The sequence below is a fragment of the Theropithecus gelada genome, chromosome 20 (assembly GCF_003255815.1).
Source record: "Theropithecus gelada isolate Dixy chromosome 20, Tgel_1.0, whole genome shotgun sequence".
NCBI lineage: Eukaryota > Metazoa > Chordata > Mammalia > Primates > Cercopithecidae > Theropithecus > Theropithecus gelada.
In genome coordinates this window covers 43,545,676-43,572,063 of record NC_037688.1, presented here as the reverse complement: position 1 = coordinate 43,572,063, position 26,388 = coordinate 43,545,676, and the positions used below count along the sequence as shown (strand labels likewise).

At 49.4% G+C, this 26,388-nt stretch overlaps 1 protein-coding gene across 4 annotated transcripts; it reads right to left on the bottom strand.

Annotated features, from left to right (window-relative positions):
- Positions 1 to 616: 616 nt before the first annotated feature.
- IRF8 (interferon regulatory factor 8) lies at positions 617 to 24,164 on the bottom strand. 4 transcript variants are annotated; one of them, XM_025370419.1, is made up of 9 exons: positions 23,753 to 24,164; positions 19,773 to 19,947; positions 14,028 to 14,211; positions 11,524 to 11,612; positions 9,956 to 10,061; positions 8,678 to 8,725; positions 4,484 to 4,870; positions 3,011 to 3,126; positions 617 to 2,130 (listed from the first exon to the last, which is right to left on the bottom strand). In XM_025370419.1, exons 2-9 carry the CDS (start codon positions 19,944 to 19,946, stop codon positions 1,954 to 1,956), a joined length of 1,281 nt encoding a protein of 426 aa, XP_025226204.1. In that variant the 5' UTR covers position 19,947; positions 23,753 to 24,164; the 3' UTR covers positions 617 to 1,953. The 4 variants fall into 4 exon arrangements, with proteins under 4 accessions (XP_025226204.1, XP_025226203.1, XP_025226205.1 ...); XM_025370418.1 differs by lacking the exon at positions 23,753 to 24,164 and adding an exon at positions 20,073 to 20,126; XM_025370420.1 differs by lacking the exons at positions 9,956 to 10,061; positions 23,753 to 24,164.
- Positions 24,165 to 26,388: the final 2,224 nt, after the last annotated feature.

Here is a 26,388-nt window from a genome sequence, read left to right as displayed (position 1 = left end):
TATGGCAGATGTGGTAGCGCATGCCTGTAATCCCAGCTACTTGGGAGGCTGAGGCATAAGAATCGCTTGAGGCAGGGCACGGTGGCTCAAGCCTGTAATCCCAGCACTTTGGGAGGCCAAGACGGGCGGATCACGAGGTCAGGAGACTGAGACTATCCTGGCTAACATGGTGAAACCCCGTCTCTACTAAAAAATACAAAAAACTAGCTGGGCGCGGTGGCAGGCGCCTGTAGTCCCAGCTACTCAGGAGGCTGAGGCAGGAGAATGGCATGAACCCGGGAGGCGGAGCTTGCAGTGAGCTGAGATCAGGCCACTGCACTCCAGCCTGGGTGACAGAGCGAGACCGTCTCAAAAGAAAAAAAAAAAAAAAAGAATCGCTTGAACCTGGGAAGTGGAAGTTGCAGTGAGCCGAGATCGTACCGCTGCACTCCAGCCTAGGTACAAGACATTGTCTCAAAAAAAAAAAAACCTTAAAATCCCAGTGCAATATTGTTGTAGTCCAGCGCACTGAATTAAACCTGCACGTTGCAGCCGTAACTCCCCCTTTACAGAACCCAGAATCTGGTGAGAATTGCATCGTATTTGACAGTGAGGAAAAAAATACAGTACACAGCAGTTTTAAAAAAGAGCATTTTATTTTAACAAAGAATAAAAGAGATCAATATACTGTAAATGGGTACAAAAATAAATATTCATTCAGCATATTAAAGATATGTGCTTTGACATTCATTTGAATTGGAGATTCAAGCCTATTGTTATCTTATGAACACTTCAGCAAACAGGTCTGGCATTCTTAAAAATATAATGCTTTGTTGGACAAAACGGAAAAGGCACGTCCCCTGGTCTTCTCCTCGATTCACCTGTGAGCTCATCCACATCTAAAGGACCTCTGGGTCTGACTGTCACCTCCACAGACATGGCGCTGGGAAAAGGAAACTGGTTTTTCATATTTTAAACCAGAAACTCTCACAGTCACAAATCCACCATGTCACATGAGACTTGGGAGATCGGATGAGCTGTCTCCCAAACCCCAACACCTTCCACCTTCTCAAAATGAAGGCTGACAGGTGAGGCCCCTTCCTGCCCTTTCACTGGGAGATTCGGAATGTGGGATGGTGCTGACTCAGGCTGGGCACAAAGGAGAAAGAAGGACATGGAAAATCCGACAATTCAAAGTAGAAATATTTTAAACATATGTGAAAAACATTTGGAAAGAAGACAAGAGGCATCTGGGATGATTTCATTACAGAAATGAAAAAAAAATAAATTTAGCTCTAATCTTCCTGGCAACAAAGCCCCAGAGGAGAAGGATTGTCTGAATATAAAAATATACCCGTTTGCCTGGATATGAAGACATATTCCTGCACCGAATTCTAGAAAGAATATACTTTCTTCTAACAAGTCAAGAGTTTTTCTTGCTCATTAAAGGGGGGTTTGTATCTAAATATTTTTAAATCTTATTAAAATGCATAAAAGTAAAAAGATATTTCATATAGAATCAAGCCTATGAAATCATAAATCTATAATTCTAACAAAAGATAAAGACAAAAACAACCTTGTTTTCACGAGTTGATTTTTAAACTCCAAATTCCTTTATTCGAAGCAGCTATCTGCTAATATTACTGAATGACAAGTCTTTGGAAATGATAGTTAACCAAAAATGCAGAAAGAATCACAGCAACTAATGATAATGAAGGGGAAAATGTAGAAAATAAAATGTTTAGCCACACGTTGGGGTTACAGCATCCAGGCCACCACTGACATCTCAGCAGGGCTATGCCGCCACTTTGTATTAAACGTCTACTCCTCTGAGAATGCCCTCACTAAATTAAGTGCAAAGTAAGGCATCCCACCCCAGACAGAGGGATCCACATCCTTTAATCATGATGCAGGCCACTGCAATAGGGAGATGGATGCAGGACGCAGCCGGGGTGGGGCGCCCAAGCGACACACTTAGACGGTGATCTGTTGGTTTTCTCTGAAAAACGGTCTCTGGTGTGAGGCACAAATATCTGGAAACATCCGGAAGACCTGGTCTGGCGGCGGCTCCTCAGGGGCCTGCATCACGGAGCCGGCTCCACAGCTCTTCCCAGCCTCTTCTGCCAGCTGCCGGACATAAAGCTGCTCAATCTAGATGGGAGGTACAGAAAGTCAGAGGTGGAGGCGGAGGCTCCAAAGGGGATGCGCACTGTCTTTGACCCTAGCCAGGTCCTCTGATGACCCCAGTGCCACATGAGTCCCAAGTGAATGAGCCAGAATGCCAAGAAAGGGTAAGCAGTACTCCTGCCAACACTGTTCCATACTCCCCAGTACTGTCCCAGCTGGGACAGCCAGCACCCGGAATCCCACCATTAAAGATTAATTCCTTTGACCACATGAAATAAGGGCTGACAGTGCCCTAATCTGTCACTTAGACCTTCAGGCAACTGAACAGGTAGAATCTTTCTGGATAAGAGGCTTAGATTTAAAAAACAAAAAAGAAAAGCAGAAAACACACACACACACACAGATTATGCGCCTCCCAGACACCAGAAGATGGCTCGGAAATGGCAAGAATCTGTTTCCCCCATATTGAAGGTCTTGCCCAGGCCTGCCTCCTACACAGGTGGAAATTCCGTCCTTGTGACCTCTTCTCCAGCCCAAAACTTGATCCTTACATGAGGGGGCCAGGAGACCTGAATGCAGGGCTCAAAGGTGCCCATAAGGCCGGGAAGCGGTGGCTCACGCCTGTAATCCCAGCACTTTGGGAGGCCGAGGCAGGTGGATCACGAGGTCGAGACCATCCCGGCCAACTTGGTGAAACCCCATCTCCACTAAAAATACAAAAAATTAGCTGAGCATGGTGGCACGGGCCTGTAGTTCCAGCAACTCGGGAGGCTGAGGCAGGAGAATCGCTTGAACCCGGGAGGTGGAGGTTGCAGTGAGCCAAGGTCATGCCATTGCACTCCAGCTTGGGCAACAGAGCAAGACTCCATCTTGGGGAAAAAAAAAAAAACCTGCCCACACTTACCTGCACGAGAATGAGTTTGGAGCGCAAGGGGGCCATATCCGGAAACTCTTCCCCAAAGCACAGGACCACCCTGCCGTCAGGAAGCCGGCCCTGGCTGTTATAAAACTGCTGCAGCTCTGGAATGACACGCGCGGAGGGTGTTGGCAAGCAAGGCCGAGATGACCTCCAACTCCCGCAGCAGCAGGGCTGGGGGATCAGGAGGCCCAGGGCTTAGCAGGGGCTGGGGGATCAGGAGATTCGGGGCTTAGCAGGGGTACTGCAGCAGGTAGGTCAGGGCACCATGGGATCTCAAACTGGTGGCCCTTGGGCCAAATTCCAAGCAAGGAGCTGTTGGTTTGGCCATTCCAGGTTGTTGCCGGGATTTTAAGGCCTGAGTTGAACGCCTCTCCATGGGCACAGCTGCTCAATGCTCCCTCTTATCTCTCGAGAATTCGTGCATTGCTCTTACCTGCCTGGCCCCTGGAGGCAACTGAGTTTGCAACCACCACCTGATGACACCAGGGACGGCTGCGGCCCTCACCCGATTCTCTGACAGCCAAGTGAAAGGGTCTCAAAGTGGGGCCAGTGGACCAGCAGCAGTTGTCTTCCCTGGGAGTTCATTAGAAATGCAGAATCTTGGGCCCTGCCTCAGACCCATGGAGTCAGAGGATGTGAGGCAGCCCCAGGAATCTACCTGGCAGGACGCCCCTCCATGCCGTGCCGTGCCGTGCTGCCTGCTCAGGGGTGATAACTCCGGCCTCACACCCCCTCATTAGAGGGATTCCTCAGGGCTTATGCACCTGAGCCCACACACGCCACCACACCTGCCCTTCCAGGCCCCTCCTCTGGGAGTTCTCAGGCCAGTGGCAGCTGAGACCTGACACTAGCTCGGGCTGCTGCAGAGAGAGGAGCAGAGAGCATGGGGACATGGAGAAGGGAGCCGCCATCCTAGCCCTCCAGGAGACACCCAGGCTGGGATCCTACACATCCTCCTCACAGAATAATGAAAGCTGATGGGCAGCACTTAGTGCATGCAGCTGCCATCCTGAGCACTTAGTGTGCTGAAACTCAGCGTATCTCATGACCTGCACACAGGTCCCCAGAGACCTTACTAAGACACTGTTTCGGATCCTGTGGTTGGAGCAGGGCCTCAGACTCTGCATCTCTAGCCAGCGCTCAGGGTCTGTCCACAGAACATACTCCAAAGAACATGAGGTTAAGTTCCTTTACCCTCCCGACAATCCCCTGAGGAGGGTACTGATTCTGCACCCCCACTGTACACACGGGGAAGTTGAAGCATAGAGAAGCACCCCAGGATCGCTCAGTGGGAGAGGACAGAGTGCCATTCAAAGAAGCCCCTCCTTGCCACACCATGCCCCTCGCTCCTCCACATCCCTCTGTGAGACCACAGGGCCACCCTGAGCTGCAAATGGCACATGGATAGGAGGCGTGATCTCTAAGACATGGGGGCAGCAAGGTGACGACGGTACAGACCTCGGAAGAACTGGCTGGTGTCGAAGACCTGGACCACCTCGTCGCGCTCTAGCTTGTTGGGCCTGCCCTTGCACACCACGGCGTTGCCGCTGCAGAACACGCGGCCCTGGCACAGCCGCTTGACGAACACGCCCTGCCGGCTGCTGTGCAGCAGCACCCCGCGCTCCAGGTGCCCGAACAGCTTCCGCGTCACCTGCCTCTGTCGCTCGCTGGGGATGGCGTCGGCCGGTGGGAAGCGCACCAGCTCCAGGCCCTCGGGCCCATACAGCTTGGTGCCAGGTAGCCCAGGCTGGCTCAGGGACAGGCGGCAGCCCTCGGGGCAGGTGGTGGTGGCCTGGCCCACCAGCTTGCCCCCATAGTAGAAGCTGATCACCATCTGGGAGAACGCTGTGGACGAGAGGGACACGATGAGGGTGCTGCGGGGAGACACACAGGGTCCCTCCTGCCCAAGTGCACAGTCTGTCTCAAACCCACATGGGTAACTCTTTGTGTTTCTTGAACCACTTTGATAATTCTGGGAAAATCCGTGTACTGCTTGTAGAAGTCATGTTTTTATACGCATGAACAAATATACAGAATGACTAAGGAAACCAATGACAGAAACTATGAACTACAACAGTGTTCTCTGTTCTTCTTCATTGACTCTTTAAATACAACGTCTAGAGAAGGTCTGGTAACTGTTGTAATTTACAAGTCAGGCTGACGGCAAACGGCAAACGATGTTTCCACAATTGTCATTTCTTATGATGATACTCTGTCTCAGAGGCACTGCTAAGGACACTGTGGTCTGCTTTCTACATTCATAACAAAAGGAAATGCTCAATTTAAACCTGAAGTTAAAGAAAATAAAGACATAATCTTTTTCTCAACAAATTCACAGTGCCCTTGGTATTTCCTGGATTTCAGATTAAGAATCTCTGCAAAATCCTCATCCAAATCTGTTCTCAGGAAAGAGTCTGAAAAACACTCCAACTAAAGTAGGGGTTCCCCAAATGTGGCACACACAGAATAATGGGGGAGGGGTGATACATGTAATCACAAGATTATTCCATCTTCAATACTCCCCCAACCTCTGATTACGATTACCTCAAAAAGCAAGCCTCAGTTTGGTGCTGATAGCTCTCTAACACTTAACACCTGTCAACCTCCCCTTTTGAATAACGGCACTGAACTTAGGGCTCCAAATTCAGGGCATTGTCGGACGTCAAGACAAATTCAATGAAAGCCAAATACAATCTTAGTCAATTCTAGCCAGACAGTGTCACCTACTTATACCAGGTGGCACAGGCCTTCCTTTACAGGCAATGATAGTGGGTTCTCACTTAAAATAAGCTTTAAAAATTCAAACTTGAGGAAAAACATGATGTTAATAACAGTCCAGGCTGTGAAAACCAGTTGTGACAGTGGACCTCAAGTGACCAAAGTTTGGAAAACACTAAACTAAGGTAGGAATGCAGATAACATGTAAATGCAGGGAGGTATCTGCATTTTAATCGCCTTAAACCAAAAGAATTACATACGCTAGCAATGAGCTTAGTGAGTTCGGAGCTCCTTCTAAGTACCCCAGACCAGTTCAAGGCTGCCTTGTGGAGCCACACAAATTGTGAGGTGCCCAACTCCATGGCGCCCCCTAGAGTTGTGCAAGGCACCACATCTGGGGAGGCCTTGAGGCCATCTGTGGTCCCTGCAGACACTGCTGGGCACTCAGAACTCCTTGGACCCTCCCACTGGGCTCTGCTCCCTGCCTTATTATTTGACAACCCACCATTCACGGGCTCCATTTCCAGCCATGCTGGAGTTACACAGGTTCTAGAATCACGCAGGGTAGGAAGCCAGAGCTGCAGGCGCTCTGGTCCACCTCATTGATTTGACACTTGAGGAAACAGAAGCCTAGAGAGGGTCACCCAGAAGGAAATGGCAGCACTGGTCTCGCTCTTCCCTGCTCACCATCCTCCCTGCTGGCCTCACTCTTCCCTGCTCACCATCCTCCCCGCTGGCCTCGCTCCTCCTCACTCAACATCTTCCCCACTGGCCTCGCTCCTCCTCACTCACCATCTTCCCCACTGGCCTCGCTCTTCCCTGCTCACCATCTTCCCCCCACGCCAAGTCTGCAACTTCTGCGCTGCCTGCTGACTCCACACACTCCCCTTCCTTCACCCTGAAGCAACTTTTGAACTTTGTTCCAAAGGAATGAAACGCTTCAGGCAACTCCGTCACCCCTTTGGCCCTTTGCCCTGTCATTTCCGGGGCCTTATCTTGGTACCAGCACCTCTCAGTCATGTGAACAGAACAGCTAAGTGCTTCAGAGACACCTGTGCAGGAGTGTCTTAGTGACCACACACCACAGAACGTCTTATGCTGAGAGAAGGTTCCAGCTATTAGGCTTGCACCTGACAGGTGAGAAGCCACTCACCAAGGGCTGCCCAGGTGGGGCAGGTGAGCCTTCTGCAACACTAAGGGCCCCACTGCAACCCAGCCCTGCCCTTGCAACCCACAAGAGCAGCCGTGCTGGGGAACGGCCTGACCACAGAGGCAGCAACAAAGATGCCCACAGCGCAGACCCTGCAGCCCACCTGCCTGACATGCGGTCCCAGCACAGCCGCTGCCCAGCTGGATGACCTCGGGCAAGCCGCTTCCCCGCTCTGCCTCAGGTTTTCATCAGCAAAGTAGATAAAACAGCATCCACCTCACTGGGCTGCTGTGAGGATTATCGGAGCTTGTATTTGTGCTTGGCACAGGTAAGCACCAGTTAAAGAAACTGGGTAACAGGACAAATGCTTATCTACGCAGACAAGACTCCTGAAGTTATAAATCATAGCCTACGGTCTACACAGCACCCACCAGGTACTGTGTCCAGGGCACGGGACCTACCAGCACACTTAACCCTGAAAGGTAGATTATTAATGATTATACCCATTTTCCAGGTGAGGAAACTGAGGCATGGATTTACACAGAGGTGGGGGTGGGGCTGGACAGAGGTACAAAGCTCACAGCTTCTAGAAGGACGTTTAGGATGCTCTGTGCATGAGGCAGTGGCTGTGACTCTGCTGGACTAATTCAAGGACATGCTCTCCCCAAATTGTGTCTCTGCATCTTGCTGAGACAACTCAGTTCTGTGCCTGGCTACTCCACAGCCCCCGGAAAGCATCGGTCAGCAGACTCCCAGGTCACAGCCCGGTGGCTGGTGAGCCCAGAGTCAGCCCCATGACCCAGGGCCTCCCAGAACTGAGCTCCTGTGGCAGCTGCCAGGCACAAGGAGGCCTCAAGAACAGGCTCTAGTCAGAGGCCTGCGTGACCTGGAGGAGACCCTGAACTCTCAGTCTCAGTCTCCTCATCTGTGAAGCTGGAGTGAAAACAACCCCTAGCTCAAAGGGCTGCTGGGAAACAGACAAGAACTTCATGGACAGGGCATTGTCATCTCGGTAGTTTTCTTGCCTGGGTGAGAACCAACCTCCACAACCCAAAAAACTGTCCCATGCAGACCTCGGCCAGCATGCTCCTATCCCGGCCCCATTTCCTCCTCTGCCCAGAGGCCCAGCCCTAACGTCTGTGGCCCATCTGATGAGACCAGCTGCTGGCCTCCCACAGAACCAGCCAATGCTGGAAGATGCCCCGGCTTCCCTGTTCAGAAGATGCTGTCACCATGCCTGAGTGTCAGTTCCAGGGGCAGCTGGCAGAAGTGCAGCCAGGGTCCTTAGCTGCTGAGACTACACACAAAGGCCACCTCTGCCCACTGCAGGTGGGTGTGGGGACGGGACAGCTGTGGGGAGGCCCCCACTCTGTAGCACACAAAGCTACGTGACCAGGGCTCCTGAGCCCGTGAAATAGGAACAGCTGCACCCACCTAGAGGTGGCAGGCACGGGAGCCTGAGATAAGGCTCTGAGAGGCTCCATCACTCCACCTGCGCCCCCCCAAAGAGGGGCAGCACTGGCATGGATGCTGGCCTGTCCCTCACTCTCTCTCCTGCAGTTACAGCCTCAAAGAGCACTCTGTCTACTTGCTGTTTCAATCCAAAAAAAGGCTCAAAAGAGGCCACTCGCCTGCTCCTGACCAAATGGTGAGGAGGAGAAATCGGGGCCTCGACTTCCACACCAGGTCCTGCTCATCCACAGAACCCCGCAACCCTGCTTGGGTCATCTGGGCTTTGTCTTCAAACAGTGCCCGTGCCCCGCTCAGCCCGGACCACCCCGTACCTGAATGGTGCGCGTCGTAGGCGGTGTACCCCGTCACCAGCGACACGCCTGCGGGAGAAACAGAGAAGCAAGCTCAGAGCCACCCAGGTGTGGTGCCCAGGGAGCTACCCCAATCGTTCCTTCTCCAAGTCCCTTAAAAGGCTGCACATGGCGGGCCAGAGGCCCCAGGGAGCACAGGCTTCCGCTGAATTCAGTGCTTTTCCCCACCAGAGCAGACAGCCATTGTTTCACAAATGTAGAAAACCAGAGTGGCAAGTCGGGGGGACTTCCTCTATGCTGTGGGATTTCTGATCATGTGTCAGTGTGACACTGTGGGGCCACATTTCCTTCCCACCTCAAGCACTTGCCCCCAGAATACCACTGGACTGCATACCCACCACCCAGGGCTTCTCTCTCAGGGAGAGCCTGGGGGTGCAAGCTAGCTTTCCAGAAGGTGTTCCTGCAGCACAGACAGAGGCGCCTTTCCAGGGGCCTCTCAATCAACACCCACGGCCTGGCAACCTTCAAGGCCTCCAGGGCCAGCTGCCACCTCCCAGACTCCCACAAGGGATGTGAGGCTGTGGGGAAGACGCTGAGGGAGGAAGCAACCACATTCACGGGCTGCAGAAGCCTGGGCCTGGGGGGCGGGGGCATTTCAAGCAGCTAGGGGCTCGGAGTGGCTCATCAAAAGAGCATCAAAGGATGAAAGCCTCATTTAACCCTTGTGACTCCATGGCGCAAGTCCTGGTTTCTCCGTTTTATGGATGAATAAACTAAGGCTCAAGATCTGCAACTTCCCAGCATGGGATTCAAATCCACGGCTCTGAGCAAACTTCCTATTCCTGGTCTGAGTTCTCCTCTCCTCCAAATGCCCTGGGCTATCTTTGGTTCTGAGGGGTCCTTAATGTCCTAACAGACTGTCCGACTAAGGGAGCGCCCAGGGAGGGGCGTCAGTGTGGCCAAGAGCTGCATCTCCCCTCTAGCCTTACACAAGTTCACTAGACCCTCCCCCCTGGACTTTCCGAGGAGCGTGGGGAGAGCTGGCATGGACATCACTTAAGGAAAAAGCAGCTTGTGCCCTCCTGAGAAGCAGCGGAGAGCAGGGCCAAAGGCACAGCTGGGCTCTGCCCTCATGGTGGGAAACCAGGGCCATGCTTCTTTACCTCTCAGGGCTCAGCTACCTTCAATGACACATGGATCATGACAGCAACAACCACCCCCACTCCGTCCCTGGCTGGGGGAATGCCGTAAACTCCTTCAGGCCATGCCTGGTGACAATTCTGGGCCACCCACCCTCACCTGTGCTGGGCTGCTGCGCCCACCAGTCTGGAAGGAGCTGACTCCGACAGGCCTCCGGCGGGGAAGGGCTCCTTTTGATCATCCCCATGTAATCGTCCACAGAAGGCTGCACAGTCAGGGGAGGGAGAGGAGGGCAGCTCAGTCACTGATCTCCCACCTGGGGCTCCAGTGTTTGTAAAAATGAACAGTTCATGTGTAACTAAAACCATATTGTCACCTTTATCTCAGGACACAAAAGTCAAGCTTCACTTTGCAACCTGAAAGGCCCTAGGCCTTAAATCTACCGGGCTTAGCATTCAAACCATGTGGCCAAATTACTAGGCTCTCTGGGGGCCGCTAATAAGTTTCTTGGTCCTTTCCAGGACCTGCCTGTTGCAGACCCAGCGTTCCAAGTTATCCAACTGCCCCCAAAGCCCTGGACACACAGACAAGCTCTGAGACACCAATGAACGGTGATGCTGGCCAAAGGCTGCCATGCTTTCAAGAATCTCACTCAATGAGCCACACGCAGATGTTTAATCTCTGGCCCATTCCTTAAAGGAGGCTGATAAATCCAATTATGAAATGTTTTGAAATTGCTTTTCTTGTGACCCCGGTGTAGCAATCCAATTATCTCACTCTCTCGGCTGAGTCAGCAGAAAAGCCTTCTACAGAAAACAGGACATTGGTGGAGGGCCACGAAGCCAAGAATTCACTCAGTCGGCTGCCAAAGACCACCCAGACACTTGGCAGCTGCCTCTGCAGAAGAGCAAGGCCGTTCGGGTAGGTGACATTCTGTTATCTTCATTCTCTGACAGCCTAGCTACTCTTAAGGATTCCATTATTGCTATGTTATTAAGAAGAAGAATTTAGACAGTACTCACACCACCTTTTGGAAAGGCTGCGTGAAGTTTAGTTATGCAAATGTCCAGCTTGTAATACCCATAAAAAGCATAGTTAAGAGGCCAAAGACAGAAGAAAAGGGCATCCCAATAGCTGAAACGGGCATACAAAAGCCATGTGTTCTTGCCTAAGGAGGCCCCGATTACCCTCTCCCTTGTAGCCTATGAGGAGTTTATGTGCAATTTGAACATGCTTGGTTATCCAGTTTTCTAATTCGTTAAGGAATAAAACCTGCACATTAAAAAGGAAGCAATCAAATAGGCATGAGAGCTGGTACAACACACCATGCCACCATGACAAGCACAGGCAGCAAGGAAAGTTTACATTTTGTTCTCTGCAGCCTGCTAGGAAGGCAAGGGAATTCACGATGCCATTTAAAAGACTGCTGTCCAAAATGTTCAAAATGTTTGAACAGTTTGGAGCTGGAAAGAACTTCACTAACACATAACAGGCAGCTCAGGCCTAGCCCTAGGGATGAAGGAGGGACTGACCTGTCGGCAGAGGCCAACCTGGGGAGGGGGCACCGAGCCAGTCCCGTTCCAGCTCTGCACAGGTGGAGATGCCACTTCCTAAGAGAGCCCGAGGCTCTGGCTGCCTTCATCCAGCAAGAACGGTGCCCGTCCCTGACAGATGACATGAGACTCGCCCTGGCAGGGCCAGACCCCTGAAACGCTGCCTCTGCTTACCTCCTTGATCAGCTCGTCGATTTCAGAGCGACCGCACTCCATCTCTGTGACTTCATTCACGCAGCCAGCAGTTGCCACGCCTAGTTTGCCTATAGAAAACCAGACAAACACCATGACACATGCCACGGAGGCATCACAGCCTTCGCTGAAGCCATGATCCACTCTGAAAATGCTGAGTTTAAGGAAACGTTAAGTTAGTGAGTGTCTTCATTGGTTTGGGAAAGACGCAGAATTTTTTTCCCATGCTTCAGTCATCTGATCAGCAAAGTCAAAAGAGAGAAGTTGGTGGCGGTGGTGGTGGTTGTTTCTGCTAACACTTTTAAAGGATAAAGACAGCATTTTGGTCTCTTTCTTCTATTTTCTGAAGTCCAAAAGGAATCTGTATCAGATATACTTTACAGCAAGCATTCGCTAACCTAAGAAGGTTACATTTATAAGCCAGGGCATTTGAAAACACTCAAAGATTTCCTGGCAAAATGTGTTGGCAGGTTGGGGTCTTTTTTGTATTGCCAGTTGGCAGGAAATCTCTTTATGGCCTTTCCAAATATACACATGTGCATCAGTGCACACAGCCATGCCCACACACGCACCGCAGCACCCTCACTGATGCCCAGTGGGCACCAGCCGTAATCACAAACCGCCTAAAGGTGCACAGCGTCCACAGGAGCACGCTGGGCCAGCCTCTGCTCTTTCCTTTCTCATGCCGCTTCCTCAGTCGACAACTTACCTTACGAAGTTTATCAGTGTGAGACATATCACAACCAACAAACACAAAAATTCATTATTCCCAGTGACCTACAGAATTTACCCACTGTTTCCTCCTGGCTGAATTTGGATTCCATTTCGATAGATTGAAGAATTCACTGAGAAGCTACTGATGGGGAAGTAGGGAGCAGGTGGGGCGCCCACCATGGAGCCTGCAAACCACTGAAGTTCAGAGGAGAGTGGGCCCCTGTAGGCAATTATGCAAATGCTACGTTGCTTCACCCCTGAGAACCTCCTGCTGCTTCTTTAACATCACTATCAGGTGATGCTGGCCACACCCCATGCTATAAACAAGTTGGGGTCGCCTGCCGGTTCAAGCCGCCTGCCGGTTCAAGCCCCAAGACTCATCTTGGGGGTGGGAGTGGGGGCCAAAAGAAACTTCTCTATTCCTTCAAATCACAATTTACTCTTTGGTGACAAAAAAAAAATTGCCCAAAACTGGGAAATGAGGCAAAAAGATGACTGGTTAGCCTTTCAGGGCCACCCCGGACTATTATGTAGAGATTTCCTCCTGGAGGCACCCGATTCTCCAAGGGAAGGTCAGTTTGTTGGCCTTACTATTTAGTATTGATCAGGGTTCAGGCTCAGTAGAGTTAGGTGTTAACTATGGATGATTAGGCTACAAACGCCCCAAACCGCAGTTGTACTGTCCGGGTCGGGCATCAGGTTTGGCTCAGCTTTCTCGTTCATGGGCCACATTCACCAGCGCCTCGGGTTCTCTGTCCACCGTCTTTACCACCATGCTGCCTCCCTCATAACGATTAAACAACTCTCTGACACAGATTCGCTATGTATTTGTTTGAGTCACAATTTTAACTTTTAAAAAAATTCTAAGTCAACACCCCCACAGTGGGAAGAGTCAAAATGTCAAACTTCTGCACAGCCCCAAGAAGTTTTGGGGGTTTCTATTTCTTACAGGCATTCATGGACTACTCAGAAGCTTAAAAGGAGAAAGTCAGAGTGGGTTATTCTAAAAGCCCCATTAAGTGGCCCAGAAAATCAGTGTGTTAAAAGCATGTTGTAAACCAGTGCTGGTAATTAGGTTTTATCTCATAAATCAGCTACAGTTCACAGCAGCGGCACAGCACAGGGCTTTGAGAAGGATTCTGAGGCCAGATCCCAGCTCAGCACTTTGGGACTGATTTTAGTGATGCAGGACCAGGGTGCGGCATGTTTTTGCTGTCCTGCTTTAATCTGTCACAAATGTTTTCTTGGGATTTGAGAGCTGGAAGAAATCTCGGGAATGATCACATCCCAGAGTTCCCAAATAATGATCAGGATCTAATAACACATTGAGGCATATCCCATCTCCAACAATGAAGCCCATGGCACCATCTTTGACGACTTCATCTGACAGCTTTACTCCCAACCCTCATGATCCAGTCCTTCTGCGGCCACCATATTTTCCCCCAGCCTCCTGTGCAAGCTGCTGGAAAAGGAAAGGATTCCTCATCAGAAACTGCTGGAGGATGCTTATTCCTGTCCAGGGGGGCCCTACACATGTCTGTGGTCTGGCAGCAAGTGGGACACAGGCTGGGCTGCACCCAGTCTCCCCTGCCCTTCCCTCCAAGGTCACTGGAAAGAGATCTCAATCTCTGCTTATGCAAAGGAGAGAACTACTTTGTTTAACTGAAACCATGTGCCCCAGACCCTGTGTCTACCCCAGACCCAAGCTCTGTGGTGAAGGCTGCAGGCCAGGGCAGCTTCCGGAAGGTTTCATACCCATAGAGGATAGTTACATTTTTGCTCTTCCTCAGGAACAATTCGGTAAACTTTGTATGGCTCGGAAATGTCCAGCTGGGACCGGTCCGTCACTTCCTCAAAATCTGGGCTCTTATTCAAAGCACAGCGTAACCTCGTCTTCCAAGTGGCTGGTTCAGCTTTGTCCCCTTCTTTAAACTTCCCTTTAAAAACTGCCCAGGCCTGAAGAAAGAAACAGAAGCACATTAAATTCACGGCCGACTCCAATCACAAATATCTGTCACCATGACCAGGACCCCACACATCCTTCCCTTCCCACGAGTCTTTGTTGGCCATCAACTCTCATTCAATTTCAGGACCCAAGGCGACTCCAATCAGATGTCTGGAGACCAGATGTGAAAAGACCCAAGCCAGGGAGGGGGTCCTCCAGGTTCACACAGCTGAGTCAGAAGTCAAACCCAGGCCGAAGGCTCCTCCAACCCTGGAGTGTGCCTTTTAGCCAAGCCCTTCCCTGGCTGAAGAGCTGGAGACACCTGAGGTTTACACAGCACAAAGAGGAAGCTGCATATGGTTTCACCAGAGCGTTCAAAACAAAGAACAACTTGTTGCTTTTTCGGATCAACCCCTAAAATTTAGCATGAAAAGAGAACATTTGCAAAAAGTCAAAATGGTCATCCATCGCCCTGTTACTTTTAATAGAAATTTTGTTTTGCATTTTTGCATTTATTCTAGACTTTTCCCCCCAGGTGCTGTTTAAAATGTAATGAAGTATTTTCCCTTCATTGTGTGTGTTTTTTTAACAGATCTGTTTTCTGACTTCTCCAAGCCTTAGGATCTGAACTAGGACCAGAAATTCAAAGCGGATATCTTAAAGTCATAATGTAGAATGGTGAATGGACAGGTGAATGGACAGATTTTAAGATTGCAAAACGGGAATACAGACACACCAACTAGGAGGAAACCACAGTCAGATGAGAATTATCTTCGGTTCCAGGAAAAATCAGACAGTGTCCTCCAGCCTAACATGATAGGAGATCTGTAGGGAATTCCCAATCCCATTCAGGAAAATGCAATTCCAAGAGGTAAGTAACTTTCGCACGGTCACCCAGTCTGAGATTAAATGCCAGCTGTACCCACTTCCAACACAACAGTTTCTCCACCACTGCAAGTGTTCTCAGGTCCTGGGAAGCTTGTGAAAAATGCAGATTCCTGGGCCTTGCCCCTCAAGATTCTCACTGGGGAAGTGGGGTTGGGTCTAGGTGGCTATCTTTTTTTATTTATTTTTATTTATTTATTTATTATGTATTGAGACGGAGTCTCACTCTGTCACCAGTCTGCAATGCAGTGGCGCAATCTCAGCTCACTGCAACCTCCACCTCCCAGGTTCAAGCGAATTCTCCTGCCTCAGCCTCCCAAGTAGCTGGGACTACAGGTGCGCACCACCATGCCCAGCTAATTTTTGTATTTTTAGTAGAGACGAGGTTTCACCATGTTGGCCAGGATGGTCTTGATCTCTTGACCTCCCAGAGTGCTGGGATTACAGGCGTGAGCCACCGCACCCAGCCCAGGTAGCTGTCTTTAGCCAGTATCCCAGGGATTCGGATTTAGCTACCCAAGAGACCACACTTCCAGAAACTCCATCATGCCCCCATGAGTCACAACTCCTTTAAAATAGCCCAGACTGTTTTTCCTCTCAAAAAAGACAAGAATGCTTACTGCTCAAGGCCAATGCTGTCTACTCTGTTGATGCAAAATGTTGCACCTCTACCTAGGGTAAAGAAACTGGAAGAACATTCCTATTAGTGAGCATAAGTGGTAGTTTCCTTATGTGACATTGATGTAAAACTCCCCGCTAAAAATATTTCTTAAAGTACACGGTCTTTAATGTTCTCCTTCATTAACTGCTTCACTGACCAGGCATTACTTTGGGTTTTGTTGCTGTTGTTTATTTTTAAAGAAATAAAAGAGCAAACCACGTACTAAATGAACTGTAGTTTCCAATTTTTATTACCTTAAATCAGGGTTTCCCCACCGTGGCAAGCCTGACATGTCAGCTGGGACCCTTCTTTGTGGTGGGGTAGTCCTGTGGATTGTAGAATATTCAGTGGCATCCCTAGCCTTGACCCACCAGATGCCAACAGCACCCCTCTCCTAGCTGTGACAACCAAAAATGTCTCCAAACATGGCCAAGTGTTCCCTGGAGGGTAAATCATGATACCTCCCCCATCTGAGAACCACTGAGTTAACCCACATCCCAAATGGGCCTTGAAATGCACCTCATGGCAACATTGTGATCAGCTGGTACACATACACAGCTGCGGTGCCTGTAAGGCACTGCCATATTCACTCGTTCATGCCAAGCTCACACTCACCCCAAGAGCAAGGCCAGGCCACATCATCCATCGCAGCAGGGCCCATGGCCAGGAGGCATCCAGGACCACCATCGGGTATGTGGCTTGCAGCCTGCCCTGAACTCTGTGACACAGCAGGCACCTGGCCCTCTCCCAGCCTCTCTAGCCAGCATTAAAAGGTCAACTTAGCTTGATGATCTCTCAAGATCCTTCTTGAGCTAGAGCAAAAACTAGACATGAGAGTGATTTCAAGGCTCCCTGCAGCCAGCAACAGTCACTATGGCTCATTCAGCCTCCGCCATAACTTCTTCCTCCTGTTGACGCACAACTCAGGCTGACAGCATTGAACTCAGACCAGGAGGTCTTCCTAATTTAATATGATTGTTTCAAGTTGTATTTTTTTAATTAAATGTTATTTTTCCCTTCAAGGCCTGCTGAATTAGAAAAAACTGTGCTACTGAGTTTTAACTCATTCAGGCCTGTTACGATGCCTGATACAACCATGAATCATAACCTTCACTTAACTAGATCTTCCCCCTTCTCGTCATGTCAAGGAGGTGAAGTACTTTTTAAAAACTAAATGAGCTGGTATCAGGGCCTCATCAGTGTACTCAGGGCTGGTACAAAATGAGCTCAATGTTTTTTCAATTTCTCGTCTGTGATCTATACCATGAGGGCGGCCTCAGGATGACGCCTGCAGACAATGAGGGATCTTGGGTAGCTAAATCCGAATCCCAGGGCCACTGGTATAAGTGGCCTCTTTTACCACTCACTTATTATGGAAGAAACCAAACTCATAAATTTCTTTCTTAACTCCTAAATTGTTGAAAGGTTTTCTTTGAACAGTTGAAAGAAAGAAGAGTCTACATAACCGAAAAATCCCTAAGATGGCTCTATCTGACCGAGGTTGACTTCATCCAACAGCCAAAGACCTATCCGGCCAATGTCACAGAGACAGGCCTCTCAGAGGACGAATGGGAACAAGCATAGCTCAGGGAAGCACCTGATGGGCTCTTGTTGGTGTCATGTCTCCAGTGGCACTGGTGGCCCTCCCGACGGCCTCCCTGCTCCAGTGGGCACCCGCGTCTCCCTCCTGGCCCCATTCCTGCTGAGATTGTAGACTCATTTCAGATTGCCACATCAGGCGACTGCGTAACCAACGGAAACATTGGGAATCTTGCACATTTTTCTCAACACTGTTGAAACGGCCATGAAGAACATTGCATAAGATGTATAAATCTGGGGCTTTATTTCATTACCCCCCGAGCACAAGTTGAAGCAGGGAATGGGGTGAAGGGAGAAGCTTAGTCTCTGTCAGCAAGCCACATGTCAGGGCTACACAGCCTAGTCCAGCACCCTGTGCCATGTCTTAAAGATGTTTTACTGATGTCCAACCTGCAACTGTGCCCTCAACACCCAACACCTCTGGTTAAGTCTGTTGATCCTGGCAGTGGCCAGCTCTTATCAGGGTTCTCAATGGGGAGGGGAAGACTCTGGCCCTCAGGAGACATTTGGCAATGTACAAGACATTTTTTATTGTGACAGTAGGGGAGGGGATGCTACTGGCACCTGGTGGGTAGAGGCCAGGGATGCCACTAAACATCCCACAAGGCCTAGGGAACCCTTACAACAAAGAATTGCCCAGACCCAGGCATCAACAGTGGCAAGGCAGAGAAATTCCAGCTTTTGGGGTTATCTATAATGCAGAGTTCCCAATCGACTGGATGGGACTCTGATACTGTTTAAATCTGCAGTCCTTCCCAAGAGAAGGTCACCATGATGCCAAAGGCAAAAAAAAAAAAAAAAAAATCTGCAATCAAACAAGAGAGAAATCCGCAACAGCACTAAGGGTGAGGGAGCAGGCAATGGTATCACAAAACTCACTGGTGCTGAGGCTCCCTGACCTGGGGTCCTTGATCAGAAAGAATCTGGAGATGTGGGGGCACCAAGGGACCCCCTCGAAGGTGAGTGCAAAGCATTCCCTTGTCCCCATATTCCTTGGAGTGGTCAGTAATGGGCATCAGATTCTCAAGAAGACCAGCAACCTCAAATTGCAGATTTAACAGAATTACTGAAATGCACAGCCCCGCTGCAAACATCGGTCAGGCAAAGATGTGCAGGACCAAAATGCATCTTAAGCCGCCTTTGACCTATTTATGGTCCACTCTGGGGTTAAGGTGTGATCTTTTGTCATTTTTGTTCTCTGGTGTCAGGGGACAGTCATCTGTGGCTGAGAGTCCAGCACTGTCATGGGGTCCTACAGCCTTGACTCCCTCCACACCTTGTTTGTGGTCTCAGGTCTGATTCTGGCCCCCAACAACTCAGCCCCCTTTGCCCCTCTCTCACACCCACTCTCCTCTCCCCATCCCTGGCCCCCAAATGCAAGAGAGTAAGCCCACATGGCAATGGCTTATAAACTGGGCTATGACTCAGTCTACGTGTAGTGTCCACATTTGCAAACATGGAAGTCTAGGCTGACCTTGACCTAGGGCTCCGAATCTCCCAGAGGTGAAACCTGGACATCTGGAGCCTTAGGGCTCTCTGCTGCACTCTGATGACCCACAAGGAACTCAATAGCCCAGCTGGTCTGCAGAGCTGGGTTGCCCCAATTCCTGGTTCCTCTGTCTGAATCTAGGTGTAACGGCAAGAAATCTCTGTTGATCAGCTATTCTGGAGTTAGGACCAAGGGTTCACAGTTGGGCCATCTTGCATTTGAATGCTGGCTCCATCATACAAGAACTGTGAGACCTCAACAAGTCACTTCTCCTCTCAGCGCCTCTATAGAATGAGGATGGGAACAGCATCTACCACACAGGATCGTGTGAGCAGAAAACAAGCCGTGGGCCAGGCCTGGCACAGAACAAACCCTCCATCACATCTCTCCACACATGGGGAACTCATTACTCTCAAGGGAGGTAAGACCATTTTTAGACATCTGCTGCAGGTTCACAACCCCCTACACAACCCAGCCCCCAAAGGAATGACAGATGGCATCTCACCCTCCTGAGCTGGCCCTACAATGCCAGGCAGAAGTATCAGCTTTGAAAGAACAAGGACTGAAACCTTCCCTGGTATATGCATCGCCTCTAACGGAAGCCCGCGGGAAAAGGTCTTAGTGTGAGGGTCTCCAAGAAGTCTTTTCTCCCACTTGGCTCATCAGGAAAAGGAAACGGCAGAAAAGGGAAGAAAAGAGGCTTCAATCCCCTCATCAGAATACAAGTGACTATAAAAGTGACTCTGTCACTCAAGAGACATGAAATCAGTTCATGTACATTTTTGAGACACATTCTGCACTCCTGAACCAATGTTTGCTTTTTTAAAAACTGGATTACTTTTTAAGTAAATGAGAAAGACGTCACTCAACATCTCCACCAGTCCATGAGGGAAAGGAGACACTGTGCCCACAGAGAGGAAGCGAGCTGGGGTCTTTACCTTGAAAATGGAGGCATCCACTTCCTGATTATAATCTTGCTTGCCAGCGTGTTTCCAAGGGATCCGGAACATGCTCTTCTCGTCATTCTCCCAAATCAGTCCTGGATACATGCTACTGTCAATCTGCTCGATCAGCCACTGTCGAAGCCGCCGACCACCATTTCGGTCACACATCCTTGGAAAGACAGAAACACATGCTGCGATATTACGGATATTGTCTCATTCATCACAGCAACCCAAAAACTGCTAACAGGAAACACAGAGGTTTGCAGCAAAGGTGCTGGCTTGGGGGAAACCCACAGATTCAGGGACTCCGGGACACCTGCCATGAGAAGGCAATGCTGGCCTCCGTGACCTCACAGCCCTGAATGCAAACTGAAAGCTCCGTGGGAAACCTGCAGCCACCTGAAGCCACCAGCAGCCCCCTGCGGGCCCCTCCCACTGTGCTGGCTGTGCTCCTTCCAGCTTTCACTGGCCCTTTCCTTTCAGACAGATACAGCCACAGTGAACAGCTCCAGTTTTAGCACAAGACTGGAAGGGAAGAGGAAATCACTTTTACAGCACCGGGTTCCTTCACTGAGCAGCCCATTAGCCTAAGAACCGACTGGGTTACTGGATGCCCAGCTGGCCCCATATTCCCTGATAGAATACAGCGTCTGTGCCATCTGAGAAAGAGGAGGCCCTCAGGCTAGCCCGTCTAAACAGCTGTTCCTTCACAGTGATAAGAGCACGAGTTTAAGAATGAGACAGAACCGCAATCTCATTCAAGTCCTGCCACGGCTCAGCTGGGAGACCCTGGATCAGCATTTAATCTCAGGGCATCAGCTACCCAGTCCCAGATGAAACTCAGGAAAATCTACCAGTACTGGGTGTAGGGAGAACTCAGATGGTATACAGAAAGCAACTGAGACAGGGCCTGGACCTTACATGCCAGATGTCATTATTATTATCCAAACTTCCTGGGCAACTCCTATGACCAACTGAAAGACAGAGACAAGCGTGAGGGAATAAACAGCAGCTACAGAACAGGGCAAAGTTCACTGGGTTCCTCTTCCAGAAGATGTCCCACTCTAGGGACCTAACCATCCCAGGGCACCCAAAGACATCCTTTGGAAGAACATTCTTACCCAAGTAGACAGCTTCCCCAACAGCACAGAGAAAGAGAGAGAGAACTAGCATGACCTATCGACTTAGAGCCAACATTTCCAAGAACAGTGCTGGAAATCCCCGAGACAGCTGGATAGACGCCCACCCAAAAAAAAAAAAATATATATATAGCATTTTTATTCTTCTGATTAAAATGTGACCTCTTTGGGCAAACGAGTTTGAAACAATCAGCAATAACAAGACATAACGTCCCAAAATATGGTAGAGCCATGCTGGTCTAGAAAGCGAAATATCAATCAGAACCTTCACAAGAAGTACACATTCTGGAAACTCCAGCCACCCTGCAGGTGGCCATGAGATGGGAAACAGGGCCAGGTCCTAGGGAGGAGGAGGTGGGATTTCTTAAATTCTCCATCCAACAACCTCAGTTGGGCATTTATTGATTTAAAGGTGGTGAATTCAATTTTTTTTTCTTTAGAGACAGGGTCTTGCTCTGTCATCCAGGCAGGAGTGCAGTGGTGCTATCACAGCTTGCGGCAGCCTGGAACTCCTGGGTTTATGCGATTCTCCTGCTTCAGCCTCTTGAGTAGCTGGAACTACAGACATGTGCCACCACACCCAGATATATATTTTAGAAACAGGGTCTCGCTATGTTGCCCAGCCTGGTCTTGAACTCTTGGTCTCAAGTGATCCTCCCACCTCAGCCTCCCAAAGTGCTGCGATTACAGGTGTGAGCCACTGCGCCCACACAAATGAGACCTTGGTTTGAAAACTCAGAACTCTGGCAAAGACTTTTCTCTAACCAGACCTTGCGATGTCACTTGAGCCTCTCCCTGAGGCTTCCTCACCTGTAAGTTGAGAGGCTATATCTCAAGAGACCCAGAATTCTAAAGCAGGCCACGGTGTTTATCATAAAGAAGGGACAGACTTAGGGGAGGGTACCTGAGAAGAGAACTGGAACACCATGACCAAAGACCGCACCCCCCGCCGAAAGTTAGCAGCTCTTTCCCGGGGCAAGGTAGAAAAATTTCTCCTAGACTGAGGAATAAGCTGCATAGAGGTGGCCAGAACACAACAGAGGGGTTGGCATTTGAGAATTTCAACGAAATGAGACAGTTCCCCTGATTTCCTTGCTACAAGTTTCTTAAACTAGAATCCACAGTCCCTGAGCCTCCTGCAACCAAAAGCAAAATTTTGTTAGTACAGGCATTTTTCTAGAAAGAGGGTCAACCCTTTGTCATCAGGATTCCTAATGGATTCATAACATCTAAACTCTTGGGGACAACTGTCTTGGTGATTTACAGGAAAAAGAAATTAAAGGGAAAAAGAGAAGAGTGAGTCATAGCATCTGAAAGCTGGAAAATACTTTAGAAATCATCTAATCCAGCCCCCTCTTTACTTAACAGAGGAAAAACTGAGGCCCAGAGAGGCACAGCAAATACCAAGGCAATCAGCAGACTGTGTTGGAACCCATGCCAGCGCCCCAATCCCAGCAGCAGCTTATTTCGCACATGGTGCAGAGAAGAGCCATGGTTACATTACAAGATCTCTGTACATGTGCAGCCGCGTCTGAGTGTCCTTCGTGGTCTCCTCCAAGATTCTAAGTAACATCAAAAGCCTGAGATTCTATTACAATTATGATCCATAATGATTTATTAAACATTAACAAATTAATTCCACCAAATGCCCAGCCAGGAAAAATTAATAAGTCTAGTCACATGTTTATAACTTCCTCTTCTTGATTTTGAGGTAATCTATTGGCCAAGCCCTATCTGCAGCCCTATAAATGTACCCAGCAGTCAGGTTTTCCAGGCGAGATGTGATAAGAGGCTGCCCTGGGCCCACCTAATCCAAATTACAGGACACACCTGAGCAGGCAGCAGCAGAACCCACCCTCTCCCCTTCCTCGGAGGGTCCCAGGGCACTCGCTGTGGCCTGGCATACCCTCATCACTAGACCAGAAAGCACCAAAGCCATTTCTCTCTCTGGCACCAACCTTCCTTCAGTGACTGAATCACTCCCAAATCTTTTCATAGAGGAAGCTGCCATAACCCAAAAGGTCAAGCTTAGAACTGTCATTTTAACTACTAGCTCTTACCTTTGGTTTAAAAAAGAAAGTGTAGGGCCATTGGTTGGGGAGACTTCTTAAAATTCTGGAAAATTCATTCTCTAGTTTCCATTCGTAAAGCCTTTCACAGCTCTGGGTAAGTAACACATCTCACCTTAGGAAAGTCTGTCCTATGTATTGAGACTCATCTTACAAACAACGTTCTTTAAATAAATTTTTTCAAACAATGTTTTTGTGAGCTGTGGCCGGTATACAGACTCTCTTGCCAAGGACGACTGGGCTGTGATGCAAGAAAAGGACCTCAAGCCAGACTCAGAAATCTTAATTGACTGTCATTAAACAGAATTTTAGAACCAGTCTGTTCCCACCTTCACAAACTAACCCTCGATAACGACTGGTTATTGGGCAGTTCCAGAATTCTGACCCTTCAAGCATTATTCCACGTGGTAGAATTTCAGTGGAATGATAGAGCGAGTTTCAAGATTCGGGGTTGCTATTGCCCTTCATATGAGCTCTCCTAACGTTTTCCATGCAAACCAGATTTAAAGAAAAACGATATTTTTAAAAAGGCAACTATCTACCAATCTTTGGAAACAGGCAAACAATCATCAACGACTTGGGCATTCAGATTAGACTTAGGTGGCTGGAAAATAAGCAAAAAGCAGAGAGGGACACGGGCGGCCACTGAGCAGCGCCTGGGGACATTACGGTAGGTAGTTCCACCCCCACGCCCCGCCTGGCGTCGGGGACCCCGCGGGACCCGAACGCGCGGGACACGGGGGCCCTGCCCGCCCAGCGTGCCTACCTGCCGCCGCCCTGCCGCCGTCTCGCCGCCCGCGTTCCCACGCTTGCTGCCGCGCTCCAGGCGATGCGCCAGCGGGCGCGCGACTTTAAAAAGGGCAGTAGGGGGCGGGCCCGGTGCGCAGAGCGACGGCCACACCGACCAATGGCGTCATCTCGGCTCGAGCGGCCCGCCTTCTTTGAAGCGCTCGGCTTTCCGAGAAATCACTTTCCTCCCCCGGCGGCCGCGGCAGTGGGTCCGGGCCTCTTCTGGAGCCGCTGGCAGAGCCGCGCTCCTCACACCTGGGGTCCGGAGGCGGCGCTGCAGGGGGGCTTTCCCAGGAATTCGGGAGGCGCCGCGGAGCGATCTGGAGGCGTCCCCTGCCTCCCAGGCCGGCTCGGGCGGACAGCGAGCGAGCCCCTAGCAACGAGCCACTGTGCAGACCGTGTGCCCTCGGCCCATTAATCAGAATCCAGAACCAGAACCTAGCTGCCCCGCCAGTCTCCGCCTCCACGAGCGCTGGATGTTGGGCAGTGACTCCCGCCACGCGTTATTCCACGGGGACGAGGACACGAAGGCCGTTTACAGACCGTCCCGGGTCGGCGGTGGCCTGCGCTGCCCAGGAGGGGCAGGTGAACCCCAGCTCCAAATGAGGCCACTGCCCGCTGAGACCGCGATTGAAACAGGAGCATCCAACGTGCTCGCCACTAGAAGGTCCCCCTGGGGAAATTTTCATCATAAATCCTTTTCTCCAGAAAGCGTCGGCGTTAAGAAGAGGTCCCCTGTGGGACCAGCCGCTCCTGGGTGTGCACTGACATTTATTGTAAAAATGAAGTGGAGGAGAAGGGGAACAACACTGGAAAAAGAAAGAAATCCCTGGAAACGGAAAAAGAAGTGTTTCCGTGTTCCGTCCTGGGGAAGCCCTGGAATGGGGGGAAAATGAAGGTCGTAACTGGCTTTTATTGCCCCGTGGAGAATCACATATGGGGCTGTTTTTGCATTGAGCTTTTCAAGGACCTGTGAAAATGTATGAGACTGAAACTTTTATTGGCTGCACAATACAAAAAGTACACTGCAAATCTGGAATTAATCAATGTTTAAATGATGGTCCCCAAAACATGTTAACTTCATAATTGTAATGTATTGATGGATAAATGTTTCATTATATTTTGAAACTGTAAGTTAGCTATCACTTGGTATGAGTTCCCTAATGCCATGATTGCCGGGAAGTTTTAAGTCATTATAAAGTGAGTTCCTCATCATCAAATAATTTTAAATAAAACTATTGTTTTAACACTCATATTATTTAAGAGTCTTTAGAGAATATGAGAGTGTTTTAATATGTTTGCTATGATGTGGGATGGAGCTTCCAGAAATCAGAGCATCTAGGACCTCAGAAGTTCTTAAAACAGCCTCTGTGTGTGTTTACTCTCATATATTTTTATCAATGTGCCCCTAAGCCTACACAGATTTACTTACAAATGCTGTCCGCTGTGGAAAGATGCATCCTCAAGTTTCCACTAGCCTTCACTTAGATAAAAACAAGGGTAAGTGAATATAGGAAATCAACAGTGGAAGGGCTCCAGCACGTGTCGTTGGCAGTAGGTGTCACTATGTACATTACAGGAACTGTGTTGCATTAAAACTGCTCCAGAAAACCCATATTTTCCACGTGGTGGTTCCTCGCTGCCTAGGAACAATTTCTAAACAGATCTGTTTAGTTCTGCTCTTATTTAATGGGCATTTATGAGGCAACTATTATGTGCTAGATATAGTGCCAAGAACAGGAGACCCAAAGAATGAACATGATGTTTCATTCTTTGAGACACTCCTGCCCAGGGGTGTCAGAATCTAGAACCCAGCCTGGAGGCTCCACAGAGCCTGCCCCTTGGATATTGGGAGGCAAAAAAAAAAAATCCTTTGGTCCATGTGTGTGTTATTACTTGTCATATTACAGTGTGGTTCTATTCTTTATTCCCTGGAATTATATTTCCAATTGAAAGACCATTTTTCTGGCTGGGCACAGTGGCTCATGCCTGTAATCCCAGCATTTTGGGAGGCTGAGGCAGGCAGATCACCTGAGGTCAGGAGTTCAAGACCAGCCTGGCCAACATGGTGAAACCCCTGTCTCTACTAAAAATACAAAGAACTTAGCTGGACATGGTGGCACAAGCCTGTAGTCCCAGCTACTCAGGAGGCTGAGGCAGGAAGATCACTTGAACCCAGGAGGTGTAAGTTGCAGTGAGCTGAGATCAGCCACCGCACTTCAGCCTAGGCAACAGAGCAAGACTCCGTCTCAGAAAGAAAGAAAGAGAGAGAGAGAGACCATTTTTCTGTGTACACAAGATTTCTGCTCATATAATGGAAACAGTTTTCTTAGGTTTCAAAGAGCTTTCTTTCCATTTTAGTACACTGGGATCTAGCCCATTCTAACAGCTGCATATATTTCATTATATATATTTGCCTTAATTTAGGTCATCAACTACCTAAACTGATTTGGGTGATCAATTTGATGACCTGAATTGATTGTTACCTAATTGAGCATATCTAGTGAGCTCAGATCACCGCTCCTGATCTGGGAGCTGTGTAAATAGGTATGCACATATGTAAAAATCACCCTGTCATTTTTTCTTGTCATATAAATGACAAAAATGACTAAA